General features: G+C 39.0%; 1 protein-coding gene across 1 annotated transcript; it reads right to left on the reverse strand.

Moving 5' to 3' along the window:
• Positions 1-2,262: 2,262 nt before the first annotated feature.
• On the reverse strand, positions 2,263-13,318 carry LOC110051408 (uncharacterized). Its single transcript, XM_020757441.2, has 5 exons — positions 10,438-13,318; positions 6,841-7,097; positions 5,407-5,527; positions 4,441-4,757; positions 2,263-3,341 (listed from the first exon to the last, which is right to left on the reverse strand). The coding sequence occupies exons 1-5, from the start codon at positions 10,520-10,522 to the stop codon at positions 3,165-3,167; spliced, it is 957 nt and encodes a 318-aa protein (XP_020613100.2). The 5' UTR covers positions 10,523-13,318; the 3' UTR covers positions 2,263-3,164.
• Positions 13,319-13,336: the final 18 nt, after the last annotated feature.

Here is a 13,336-nt window from a genome sequence, read left to right on the forward strand (position 1 = left end):
TTTGGCCGTCGATAAAACCAGGAACATGGAACATTCCGGAACATCCCGGAGCATCCCGGAACATCCCGGAACATCGAATAATTATAATATGAAAAGGTATTATCGGGGATAGGGGAGTCGGTAGGGAAGGGGTAGGAAGCGTTCACTTGGGTATTCATTCAACTGACTACAATGAGTGCAGACTCCTCTTCTTTCCCGCCAATTGCGTCACGTGGCTTTATACCACTGGGAATGGGGAATGGGAAAGGAAAATGGAAAGTGGGAAATGAGAATGGGGAACGGTGAACGGGGAATGGGGAATAGAGAATGGGAATGGGGAATGGGGAAAGGGGAATGGGAAATGGGGAATGGGAAATGGAGAATGTGGAATTGGGAATGGGGAATGGGGAATGGGGAATGGGGAATGGGAAATTGAAAATGGGAAATTGAAAATGGGAAATTGAATTTTTTTTTACATTAATTTTTTATAAGGTGGAAAAGATTTTTTCAGCGGCTATTATCAATATCCACGTTTTATTTTTTGCAACGTTCTGCGCCAGAATAAAAGGATATGATAATGGGAGAAGTCACCCTGCCTTGTTTATTTATGTCACTACGTGAAGCCATACTTGTTATTGGCCGGCTGGACTAAATGCAACTAACATAAAGTAGTTCGAAATAAATCCGTTCTGTAGACGGCGAGTAAGCCGATTAAATGACAAAGTTGCGTAAACAAACCCACTCTTAAGCCAATTCACTGCAGGAAGAAAACGCTCAGGGTCGGTCTGTGTAGTTAAACACTGTGACCTCAGGCTTGAAAATGCTGCCTGAGGCCGCAGGGCGAGGGCAGTATTTTTAAGACGTCGGTCACAGTTTTTCACTAAACGGACCGACCAGCCGGCTACTAACAAACATAGCTTCAGGTAGTGAAGTAAATAAACAAGGCAAGGTGACTTCTCCCATTATCATATCCTTTTATTCTGGCGCAGAACGTTGCAAAAAATAAAACGTGGATATCCATAATAGCCGCTGAAAAAATGTACTCCACATTACAAAAAGTTAATGTAAAAAAAAATTCAACTATATTTCCCATTTTCAATTTCCCATTCCCCATTCCCCCTTTTAGTAACATCCGTTTTCTTAAGCTTTATAGGTCTTCACTATTCTCATCAGTGTCCGCTCACAGGATCCGAGAGCGCGTGAGTTTTGACATCATCCGCTTTCCAAAGGATCGAAAACTTGTTGTCAGTTCTCATGAATTTTTGAGAAGGCAGGAGATTGATGAGAGCGAAATGTCGTTTTGTTCTTCTGGTACCCTCCACAATCGTCTAAAGACCAAGTTTTGAACACGATGTATTGCCCGTTGTGAGCATTGGAAAACAATAGAAACGTCTGACGTAAACCAACACAATAAGAAACGTGCAAAAATCATAATCATTATATCATAATCATAATCATAATATCAACAATCATAATACTTTTTCATCCAATTAGGACTCAAACCAAAACCAATCGCTACTCGCTCGCACACGTTTTCCGTCGCTTCGCGTCAGCTACGTGTATTTAAGGACGGTGCCTACTTTTGTTAGTGCGCACACATTCTCTGCATTACGCAAGGCATGGTTTAAGTGCCACGCGCGCCCTAGGTTGACATTATGACGCCATCAACTACGCTACCAAGTACGCGAGTAAAATAAAAGAAAGATCTTCCTGCTATGACCAAATCAAGTTTAATGAGCCTGTACTTAAGCCTGCAACACCAGACTAGAAGCATATCGCTAACCACTAACTGCTAACGTCTTCCAGCTGAAAAACTGGCTGAAATCCAACTGTAAACCTGAACCTGCAGATGGCGTCGTGCGCGCGCAAAACAAGTGCGTGATACGCAAATGTTTTATTTACTGGGGAGGTGACAGGGAAAAATGTAACGGGAACCTTAACAAGATTAATAACTTTAAAAAACGCGTGGTTACCCCTGCATTTTATGTTATGAAATGAAAGTGGCAAGCCTATTCAACACGTGATTAGTTTCTGGTTGTGAACAAAAGATATTTAGACTGTAATTTAGCTGAACCAGTGGAAGGCTGTCAGAGACATTAAAAGCGCGGTTGCAACGATTTTGTTATTAAAAACATACCAAAAATGTTTTTTTGTTACCATTTGGCATGTAGTTTTCAGATATTTATAAATGTGTCTGCTTTTTTGTATGAAAAGGCGAATTCTAAGAAAATCTGTGAAGAAATATCATTTCCTTCTTTTTTCAGAAAAATGCTGATGTCAGCATTTTTGTTGAGATTCAAGGCTAATTATCTCGAAAAAATGCGTGGCTACCCCCATTTTTCCTCGTGGATTCCAATAGCCCTTGCAAAAATCTACTTTTTCCGCGAAGTCCTGACCCGGCGCAAAACCTTTGTATTTAGTAGGCACCGTCCTTAAGAGTTTTGATTGGTTCATTGGATTGTCTGATGGCGCCCATTGTGGCTGGCCAGAGTAATAACGTTTGCTTCGGACTTACGTCGCTCGATTGAAAACCACGCTGATACTGTTGATGGCAACCATGACAAAGAGCCACCTGGTTCATCATTATACCAAATTGATTGCCTCCCTGTTCAAGAACAAACTGGACATCAGAATCTCGAGCTCTAACCTATCTCAGACCAAAATGGTTCAATTACAAAGTGAAACCATACCTACATGACATATGTAAGGGTGTTTCAGTTTCAGTTTCATTTTTTTTTATTATTGGACTATTTACAGAAAAAAACAACTTAACATGGTTTACAATGATGTAGCCCGGGTTATTATAATGCTCTTTAATGTTCTTGAACATAAACTATACTATAAGAAGATTCAAACTACTTATGTTCTTGTAGAGGAAACCATGCCCTCGTCCTCATACAGGGAAAAACTCTGAAAAGTTAAGGAGATTCATACCCTGTCCACTTAATATTTAACGATTACAACGTTTCTATCATTTATTCTCATTCTAATAACTTGAGACTGACTTGGAAACTTTGGGGCTTTTCAGTCTCCAGACTCAAATGTACATTACTTTTCTATCCTTCATGTATATATGTATATATATTTGTAAGACCATATGAGTCAATAAAGTTGTTTTTTTGTTGTTGCTGTTCTACGATTGACCTTTAGCTTTGTCAGTTAAAAGGACCTATTAATGGAGGCTTTTATTCATTCTTTTCACAAATGATGTCGCCCTTAAGGTCATCAAAGTTGATGTGACCCCAATTGTCAGAGCTGTAATCAATAAGTTTAACGCGAGCGGTTTGGTTAATGAGGTCTTGGACGGCCCAGCTCTTACGATACATCGTCTCGGTGCAGTTACCAGTCTCCTGTCGAACAACCTGAAAACAGAAATTTATGCTTTGGTTAGAAAGGGAGATTGCTGAGCCCTAGTGGAGCTATACAGAAAAATCTTATGTCGATAACCTTCATTCAATGAGTTGAGTGACTTAAAGCAAAAACACGTAGAAGAACTTTCTACGGTACACAATTGTTCTCTACCCAACGAAATGTCAGCGTGAAGTGTACAAGTCGAACTTTCTCAAGCCGATAACCTGATTTAAAAGAATGTCGGTTATCGTGCCCTGGCTATTACTTTAAGAAAAATACGCTACCGTGTGGCATTAAATTTTCGTGAGATCTAATTTTCAGGAATTTCGCGGATTTTTCATCGATCCGAGAAAATTTAATCCTGTGAAAACAAATTCCCGCCAAAAAACAACTTCCGCGAGAATTTTCTCCTCTTATTTACCTCACTGAAATTCAATGAAATTGGTTACAAACAGTGTCACGAAAACGACCTACCGTATTTTCTTTACAATAATTACAGTAATGCAATTAGAGTCTGCTGCCGGGATCTTTACAAATTTGCATTTTAAATCAACTCTGTAAAGATAAGGAGAGCTATCTCCTGAAATCCGTACATGAAATTCGCACAAAATTATTCCCAGGAGCAAAATCTGAAATCAAAATTCGCGAAAATTTGTTCCCGCAAAACTCGAAAAATCTAAAATTTGCGAAATTAAACTCCCGCGAACATCTCATGCCACACGGTATACGAAACGTTTATTTAGGCTAACACACAAAGAAACATTTTTCCCCGGAAAGGCTGAATCATACCTACTTTTCCTGAGGTGCAGTTGTAGGCAAATAAGTATAGGTTTTGCTTCTCACAGTTAAGAAAACACTGTTACATTTGATTCTCTGGTTACCTACATGGTTATACAGTTCAAGACTTTTTATTGACGAACCAGTTTGGAAACGAGATTATTAACCTATTTCGGAAAGGAGATTTGCAAACTAGTTCAAGTTTTGAAACGATATCCCACATTTTTAATTGAGAATCGAGAGTCCCAAACTAGTTTGGAGACGAAAATCCCAATCTATAGTAAGAGGTAACGCGATTCTCAAACTTGCTCAGCAGTGAGTTTTAATACTCACCTTGTTATCGACAATTAGCTCTGCGCGAACCACGGTCGCATTGCAGCCTCCACCAATGAGAAACGAGATATCTTGACCTTTGATAAGGAAGGAAGCAGACGTGAGAGTTCCCTGGGGTATATCGCGTTGAAGTTTTCCCGCTTCCATGTGTCTGCACGGCCGATCCTCGGCTCCCCCTATCCACCAGTCGCCCTGGTGATTGGAAGGCTCTCCTCTGTTGCGGGCAGATGGGTTGTCACCAAAAGTCGGCTGGTTATCGAACACTGTACCAGTTTTTTCCCAGCCAACAATGCCACTTTCGAAATCAAAATTGCACGCTGTATAGAAAAAATTCCATGGAGTAAGTCATAAATTCTCGAATCTTCCTCAAAACCTCTCCTAGGTTTTTGTTTTTTCTTTGCAAAAGGATAGTCTTTTTTAAGTTCATAATGATTATAAACTGAACAAGTATTTTCTACAATAAACAGGGCCACCGCGCCATTTTAAATTCTTAAAATGCAGTATTAAAGCTTTAATCATGGCCAAACTTTCTTAAATAATAGCAGAAACATTTTGGTGTATTCTTCAACCATTTGATGACATGCTGTAACTTGCGGTTTCTATGATAACCACGCTTTTAAAGGACGATTGACCAAATTTATGTGATTTGCAAGCATAATTTTGTAGGTTAACAAAATTTAGGTTCATGCCAGTGCAAAGCTGTCACAGTCTTTGCGTGCATTTTAGAATTTTTCACATCAATTTCAGATAATTTTTGGCTAGTTCGAAGTGAAATGACGTCATGATTGCCGCTAATATAAGCAGTTGTGTGTTTCATGCACATCATATGTACATTTGATCACTGTAGGAAATATTTATGGGGGAGGACAGCTGTAAGGCTTATGAACGTAATCGAAGCTCAGCCTAAATAGACTTGTCACGGACTGAAAGTTCTGGGTAAGAGAACAAATCATAGTCTCCATGCACCTTCTTCTTCGCAATATTCCCCAATGAATGGTGGAGGACATTTACAACGAAATCCTTTCGCAGTGTATCCCACTTGACAAATGCCATTGTTTAAACATGGGCTGCTGCTGCTGCAGGGATTCTGTTGAAAGAGGGATTAGAATATTGAACCAAAGCGATACCCAGATGTACATTTAATTTCAAAGCTTAAGACATATGCTCTGGAGATCCAGGGATAGAGACTGAATGTGGAGGCTATTATCAATACTGATCGAATGACTAAATGCACCACTGATTCAAAGAAAGGGCGAGATGCGATTTACAGTTCTTTAGAGCCTGTGTTTCTCATTTCTTGTCATTATCCGCTTGTGAAGGTTAGACCTTTCCGTGCGCTTGAATTGGGGCCATCAAAAATTAACAATCAACAGTAGCAAAAAGTAAAAACAACATGTAGCACTAAGCTTAAAGGAGCTCAGTCACGGTTTGCGCATACTGAAACGTTTAGCCCCAATTTTTCAAATTCGTCGTTTGTAATCCGTGTTAATCTTCTCCATCCTTAGCTATCCTTGTTCCTTTATGGTTTACCATCATCTCTTTGGTGTTTTTCTATCTTATTAAACCGTTATTTTCAGGTTTCCTACCATTTAAAGGTAACTTTGTATGTGGCCAAAATAACTCCAAATACCGTGAGTGAGCTCCTTTAATGCGATTCTGTAGGGTATGCTCTAATTTTCCAACAATAGAGACCTTTAGATCCACGTTTACCGCAAACGTCAAACTGCGGTTTGAAGTTAGACGTTTGCCGTTCGCCATTCGGACATAAACCGATTTAGATTGAAGTCAACTGGAGCAAATAGAAATCATCCTGTCAATACAGTAGAAATTTGTCAAAATAACGTCGAATTTGAAAAAAAAAATTTTTTTTCTAGCATGTGTAGTTTTCTAAAGAACTACAGCATCATAAAACACACATTCGACTTAAGCCGCCGCCATATTGGATTTCCACTTAGTGCCTTTCTACAAATAACAACAAAGGGCTAGGTAATTGCTTATTTGCCTGAAACATTCAACCGATTTGTAGAAAAAGGGTCACTTTATTCGATTTCAGCATTTGTACGTGGCATAAAATACAATTCAAGGCAATAAAGCTTGTGGTAAATGACTTACGTGAAAACCTACTTCTTGACGTTCAAAACGCGAGTCGAAAACCTCAACCGTGACGTCTGGCTCGGGTCACGTGATCCCTAGCGGTTAGCCGTTCGCGGGAAACGTGAATCTAAAAGTCTCTAATACTGTGGTCTCACGCATTGCCGAAACTAACGCGCCCTTTTACAATCACACTCTGATATGTGACTTGAAAACATTGACCTGCCTATTAACGAAGAGCGCACATACCCACAAGAGATACAATTCCAAAAGGAATCGCTCTGCAGCTCAAAACGAAAAAAAAATTACCTCAACTGCAAGGTAGATATAATTTTTCTTTTCACGCAATGTAACGGCAACTAGGTTTTCTTCTGTAGCATTATTTAACTCGCATTTGTACACTCCTCCATTCAAAGGTCCAAAATTTAGGGACATGCAGTTGGGCTCCATATAACACATGACTCGGCAGCTCCCTTGATTGGCTACTACTTCCATCCTTAACACATGACCTTTCATGACTTTGTTTGGTATTGGTTCCTTGAATATGATGATGCGGCATTCATCATCTGTGAAAAGGAAAAGGAGGGAGTTGTAATATTCATTCTCTCCGTATCTGAGCCCGAGCTTTTTCCGACCCCTTAAGGGGAGATTCTGCGTCTAAAATACATCATTTGACGTTAGCAACATGGGATGGTGACATTCATCACGTGAAAATTGCGTCATGTTATCTTAACAGCTGCCAACTTGGATTCGCCATCTTGGATTCCTTGTTTTCTTTCTTTCTTTTTTTTTTTTTTCTTTTTTCACAAAGCACTAGCGTAAGAAAAGCACCAAAAGTTACCGAAATAAATTAACAGTGTTTAAAGTCCTACAATAAATTATAACAACCTCGTGAAAGGTATAATGTTTTAAATGTTAAAACATAAAATGCCGAAATGTGAAAATAGAAACGTGACTGTCAAAATACGGTTAATATGGAAACATCTGGCTCTGAGAGCAATAACGTGTCATACCATGTCATAATGTTTATTGATTTTAAATTGTTATTCAGAACTGTCATAATTTAACATGAAACTATTTACACCTCGCCTGTACATATTTAAACGACACTTGCCGTTATTTTTTATTTCGAACTTCATCATGCTGTCAAGATGACTTCGAAACGTCGTTTTTTACCGATGATATCCATTGTAAAATGCCCGAAAAAATTATTCTGAGGCAAATGTTATATTAAGGCGCCAAGTTTTACTGGCTTTTTTGGTCAATATCGGAAAAGGTTTATGCATTTAAAGTCAGTGGGAACACTTTCCTCCTGTCATCGTATCCTGCGCTTTAATTACAAAATTCTTCTTCTTCTTCTTCTTTTTCCAAATTTGGATACTCGATGAAATACACGGTACTACATAGAAGATCTCCATACAATTACACCCAACGCCGACTATATTGCAGAAAGGGTTTTTTCCCAACTAAGGTGGTTTTAATAGCTTCTGTCTAACAAAACGGTTAATCCAGCGAGGGGATTGTGGTTTACGTAACCGTGTTGATTTTATCCGTGCTAGTAGTAGGTTTAAGTCCTCCATTCTGCAACTGGTTGGCTCAGTATTTTTGGATACTCGTGTCATGTCGGTAACTCCATGTAAATATCAAACTGCTTCCTGTTGCCTGACAATTTTGAGTCTTAATAATGCATTGATACTTGGGTTTACTGATACCCGAAGGCCGTACTTTTCTTATCGTTTCCTTATCGTTATCGTATCGTTCGCGAAAAAATTCGCTCGAAATTTAATCCACAGGGAAAAAAAATGAATAGCGATGAAAATAGTACTGACAGCAGCGAAAACTTGCGTTTTTGTTTTATGCGTGCTGTTGACAATAGAAACTCTTGGTTGTGGACGGGAAATTAAAATGTTTGGATGCAATTTTTTTTTTGGTTGTTTGTTTTTTTTGCATTAGTTCTTGTGTGTTGCTCATTATAGATATAAAAAAAATAAATAACCCACGACAATTTACGATTTACTCCAATGCTAAGTCCTGCGAAAATAACAAGTATTCCATACGCAAAACCATGCCCAAATTAAGCTGTTTAAGGTGCCCCTAACCCCCAAATTTTTTTTCGCTAAAACGAATCTAGGCTTTATTTGAAGCATTTGGGCGAAGAAAGTTTTGAATTTGGTTGAATCCTCGATTTTCTATACCCTTTCAAAGTCGCGCTCGAAGTGTTCCTGATGACGTCCACCCAGGAACCAAACACAACGGCACCTCAGTCAGTTCTCTGTATTTGCTGGAGAAAATCGAAAACAAAACTAATCGTTCCGATGTATTTTGGGACTAAAACGTCCAAGCTTTGTCTCAGAATCATCTCTGGAGTCAGAGTTAAGTTTCGATTTGGAAGACACCAAAATAAACTTCGATCGAGCACGTTCGACAACTGTGAACTCACTGCTTAGAGCTGTGAGAGCAATTTACAATATTTCAAGCGACGAAGGGGAAGACCTCTTTGCCGACGAGCTGCTTGTATATTAGGAATGGAAAGCTAGATACGAAGTAGAGGAGCAGGCAAACGAAAAGCAGGAAAGAAAACTCAAGGACTGCTTTGTATGGTAATTTCGTCAACTAAACATAAGATTCCCACTCGTGTTTATAGTCCGTTTACATTTGTCCTTAGCGAGAATGTATTTTGTCAAGGTATGATTGTTCTGTTAAATCCAGTTTGTGTTTTACTTTCTGTTGAATGCTTCATGTTTATAAGAGCGACGCACGTGTTGCAGTTTTCGAGACTTGATGACCTCCAAAACATTGGCTTCGATCGATTGAAAATCGTACTGTTCGGACCTGTATTTTTGAAGCTGCGAGAACAAGGTGGAAGGAAACATTTCATACAATTACCGATTTCACATCGTCACACGTTTTAAGTCGTAACTCCAAATAACCAATGTAAATTGTTATCAAAGTTTGCAGTGAAATTCGTCGGATAAGCGAAAAGGATGTGTTCCCTAAGCGGTCCGCAGATAATGTTCCGCGGTCATATTTTCGACGCTATTGCACAGAATCTCTGTCGCACTGCTGATTTCCAAACCTTCGAAAAACTCTGTGAGTCTAACAATTTTGTTATGATGTAATTCTAAAGGATTAATTTTCTACTTTTATCTAAATCGAAAGAGAAATAAGTGCTGGTTAGCGGCGTACAGTTGCGACCTATTTACATATCAGTTAATACGCTTCTTGATCATGATCGGATCACACAACTTTGCCGGTTATGTTATAAATACTGCGGGATTGTAAGATACAGGTTGCCAGTAGTATTTCTAAAAATTTCTGGTTAGCTTTAAGCAGAAAATTTATGAAAATAGCGTTCGAAAGTCTGCGGAACAAATTCCAGTGAGAATTCTTTAATGGTTCTCACAGATTCAGTTCGCTTGTTTCGGTTCGACAAAATCAACCGTCGTTTACGTCTTTAATGTACCATTAGCCGATCATCGCCAGTAAATTGTACAGTATATCTTTCTTTAAATCTGGAATATTACTGCAACAGCCGATGGCACCTCTGGAAGGCGTTTCTGCGCACTTTTCGAATGTGTATTGCAAAATCCTGAAGGAAATGAGAGGACGTGAGATATCGAACCTTCCTGGGTAGACGTCACAAGAGCCGCTGGACCCATTCTCCTCAAACGGTGTTTTGGAGCTATTTTCGAGATTTCGTCGGGGCACAGAAAATCGAGGATTTCACGGAATCCAAAAATTTTTTCGCAGGACTATTTCAAATAACAAGTACATTCGTTTTAGCGAAAAAAAAAAATTGGGGGGTTAGGTACACTTTAAGTTGAACAGTAAGTGTTAGCAAGAAAACTTTTGTCACACAAAAACAAACAGGGAAAGTGTATAAATTAAAGAAGGAAAAATGCTCACCGGGACATTCACAGGATACTAAGATCATAACTCCAAATAAAATACAAAAAGTAAGGAAGCTTGCCATCATTTTGCGTCTAAACATCTCAGCGGAAGCTATGCTTTGAGATTCTCGTCTGTTCGTGCAGTTTTACCGGTCAAAATAGCTGATATCACCTGTTAAAAGATGTAAAGTATATATTGATATTAATACCGTCACGTCCTCAAAACACGAAAGCGTATAGGCAGGTGTTTTCCTGGTTTCTTTTGTTTCAAAACCGTAAGCATATGGTTGAATTCCTAGTATTATCAAGTTAAATTATTCAAAGTGTATGTTCTGATAGTGTTCAGCTAAGTTCTTTCAGTAAAATGAACTCTCAGTAAATGCTCTTTTTGAAAGATGAAAAATTTCATATTAACGGTATTGTCTAATAGCCATTTATAGTAAACCACTGTTATTTGATCCAGTTATAAAATATGCATGTATAACAAGTTAGGCACGTTTGATGTCCAGTTAATCATTAATCAATCGCTCTAAATTAAACTGCTGGAGGTTTGATGGACTTTGTTTTCCCAGTAAGTAATCTGTACCATTGATCCACCAATCTTTATTGAAAATTACCTTGAGTTTTTAAGTAATCAATTCGGATGGATCACAAAACTCGTAAAACCCTAACGGTTCACTGTCAAAACAATTAATTAGTTTCTGAAAACATGGTGACATGAGATAAACAAAAAAGCGTAACTAAGGCCCGGTCCACACGTATCCGGATATTTTTGAATCCGCAACCGGATATTTTTTGCTGCGTGTGGACAGGGAAACTTTTGAATCCGGAAAGAAAAAGTTGCGGCTTCAAAATTATCCAGATACGCGTGGACGGCGCCTAAAGGACGACTTTTGCATGATTTTGTACCTTAAGCTTGCATAGCTCTTGTTTTCTAAGGTGGTTTCAATAGCTTCCGTGTTAGATAACCGGTAAGCGAGAGAACCAAAGTGCTTTGTGTAACCGTGTTGATTTTAATCCCTGCTAGTCCTGGGTTTAGGCTCTGCATTCTACAACTCTTCAACTGCCTTGGTCAGTATTTCTGAAAACCCGTGTCATTTCAGTGACACCATGTAATTATCGAACTTCCTCCTGTTCCTTGAACAATTTCGCTTGAAATTTAATCAACGGGCAACAAAATGAATGGTGATGAAAATACTACTGACATCAGAGAAAACGTGCTTTTGTGTTCTTTTGTGTGTAGTTGACAAAAGGATACAAACTCTTGGTTGTGGAAGGGAAGATTTTTGAATGTAATTTTGTCTTCCTTAATTCTTGTTTGTAACTGACAATGTATCCAAAAAATTTAATCCACGAAAATTTCTACGAAGTCTTAGCGCCCGTATATGCAAAACCATGCTCAAATAAAGTTGTTTAAGTTAAACGGTAAATGCTTACAAGAAGACTTTTCACTCCGAAAGACAAACAGGGAAAGGCAATTAAAGAAAGCTGAAAATGCTTACCGGGACATTCACAGCATACCAAGATCATAACTCCAAATAAAATACAAAAAATAAGGAAGCTATCCATCATTTTTCGTCTAAACGTCTTGCTTTGAGATTCTGGTCTGTTCGTGCAATTTTACCAGTCAAAATAGCTGATAACGCATGTTAAAACATGTAAAGTATATGTTGATATTTATACCGTCACTTCCTCAAAACACGACAGCATATAAAGCAGGTGGTTGTTTCTTATCTTTCAAAACCGATTCTGAATCGCATGTGATTGAGTTCCTAGCATTATTAAATTAACCAACGTGCTTTGATAGTGCTCAGCTAAGTTGTTACAATAAAATGATTTCGCAGCAAGAGCTTTTCTTGAATGTTGGAAAATTATGAATTAACTGTATTGTTTAGTGGCCATTTATAATAAATAGTATTGAAAAAACTGCGTAGCGTCTTTTTAACTACAAGTGAATGTTAAAAATATTGTTAAAAAGACGCTTAATGGCGGTATAAATCAACTGACGTTTCGGCATTGCTGCCTTCTTCAGGGTGTTTAAGCTGCCACGTAAAATAACGAGATCGTTATTTGCAGTTGTGTGCTGCTTTGGAACTGTTTGCGCGTGCGAAAAAATGCGCGCGCGTGTCTCGAGATTTCATATAAATGAGAAATCGCGATTTATCCCCGAGGAGCGAGTGTTTGGAATTTGAAAATTTGTCTCATCTCCTCGCGTTGGCGGACATCCTTCTTTGCTGGCCCACGGCGACACGGACGTCTTCTAGTGAATGGCCTGGGCTATTGAAGTGTTGCGCTACGGGTAAGTCACTTTTCTTGTGTAGAACGTCGTGGCGTTGTTCCCTGAAACGGTCAGCCAATCTGCGTCCTGTCTCCCCGATGCAGACTGTCCTAGGATATTTACGGCAAGAAATACAATAAATGACGTTATCTGAAGTGCACGTGAAATGCGTCAGGTCGCTTTCGGAAAGTGGAAGCGATCGAGACCAGAAAAGAAAAAAAATAAACATGTTACGCGAAGGGTTCAAAAAGTGGAATGCCAAAAGGAAACTCCAGTATGATATCATATCCAAGGAAAACGAGCTCCCAGCAAAACGAATGACAAGAGTACTTGAGGTCAGTACATTTTTCTTTACCCGGGAGTCTTGAATTTTTGGTAAGATTTTCTTGCCTAGCTTGTCCTACTCATCGGCCTACCTGTTCTATTGGGTCCAACCCTAAATACAGCTAAGAGGGAAGCGAGCCGGCCACAAGGATCCAGACTGGTGGACATAGAGACCCTTACAGACGGTCTGAAGGAATGCTCGTTTTGTCATCGCGGTAAATACTCGATCACTATTTCTCGCTGCACTATAGCATATTTTGAGGATCTCAAAAAATGTTTTTAATTCTGGCGGGTTTGTTTCGTATTGTCATTT

Source organism: Orbicella faveolata, unplaced genomic scaffold, assembly GCF_042242905.1.
Source record: "Orbicella faveolata isolate gen_17 unplaced genomic scaffold, um_ofav_v1 contig_12, whole genome shotgun sequence".
Classification (NCBI taxonomy): domain Eukaryota; kingdom Metazoa; phylum Cnidaria; class Anthozoa; order Scleractinia; family Merulinidae; genus Orbicella; species Orbicella faveolata.

What these genes read in the sequence shown, in the direction of transcription:
- LOC110051408 (XM_020757441.2), bottom strand. Translation starts at nt 10,522, where the DNA reads ATGTTTAGACGCAAAATGATGGCAAGCTTCCTTACTTTTTGTATTTTA. An exon ending in AGTATCCTGTGAATGTCCCG is followed by an intron (nt 7,098 to 10,437) that starts GTGAGCATTTTT and finishes TCCTTTTCACAG; the next exon opens with ATGATGAATGCCGCATCATC. An exon ending in ATATCTACCTTGCAGTTGAG is followed by an intron (nt 5,528 to 6,840) that starts GTAATTTTTTTT and finishes CTCTTTCAACAG; the next exon opens with AATCCCTGCAGCAGCAGCAG.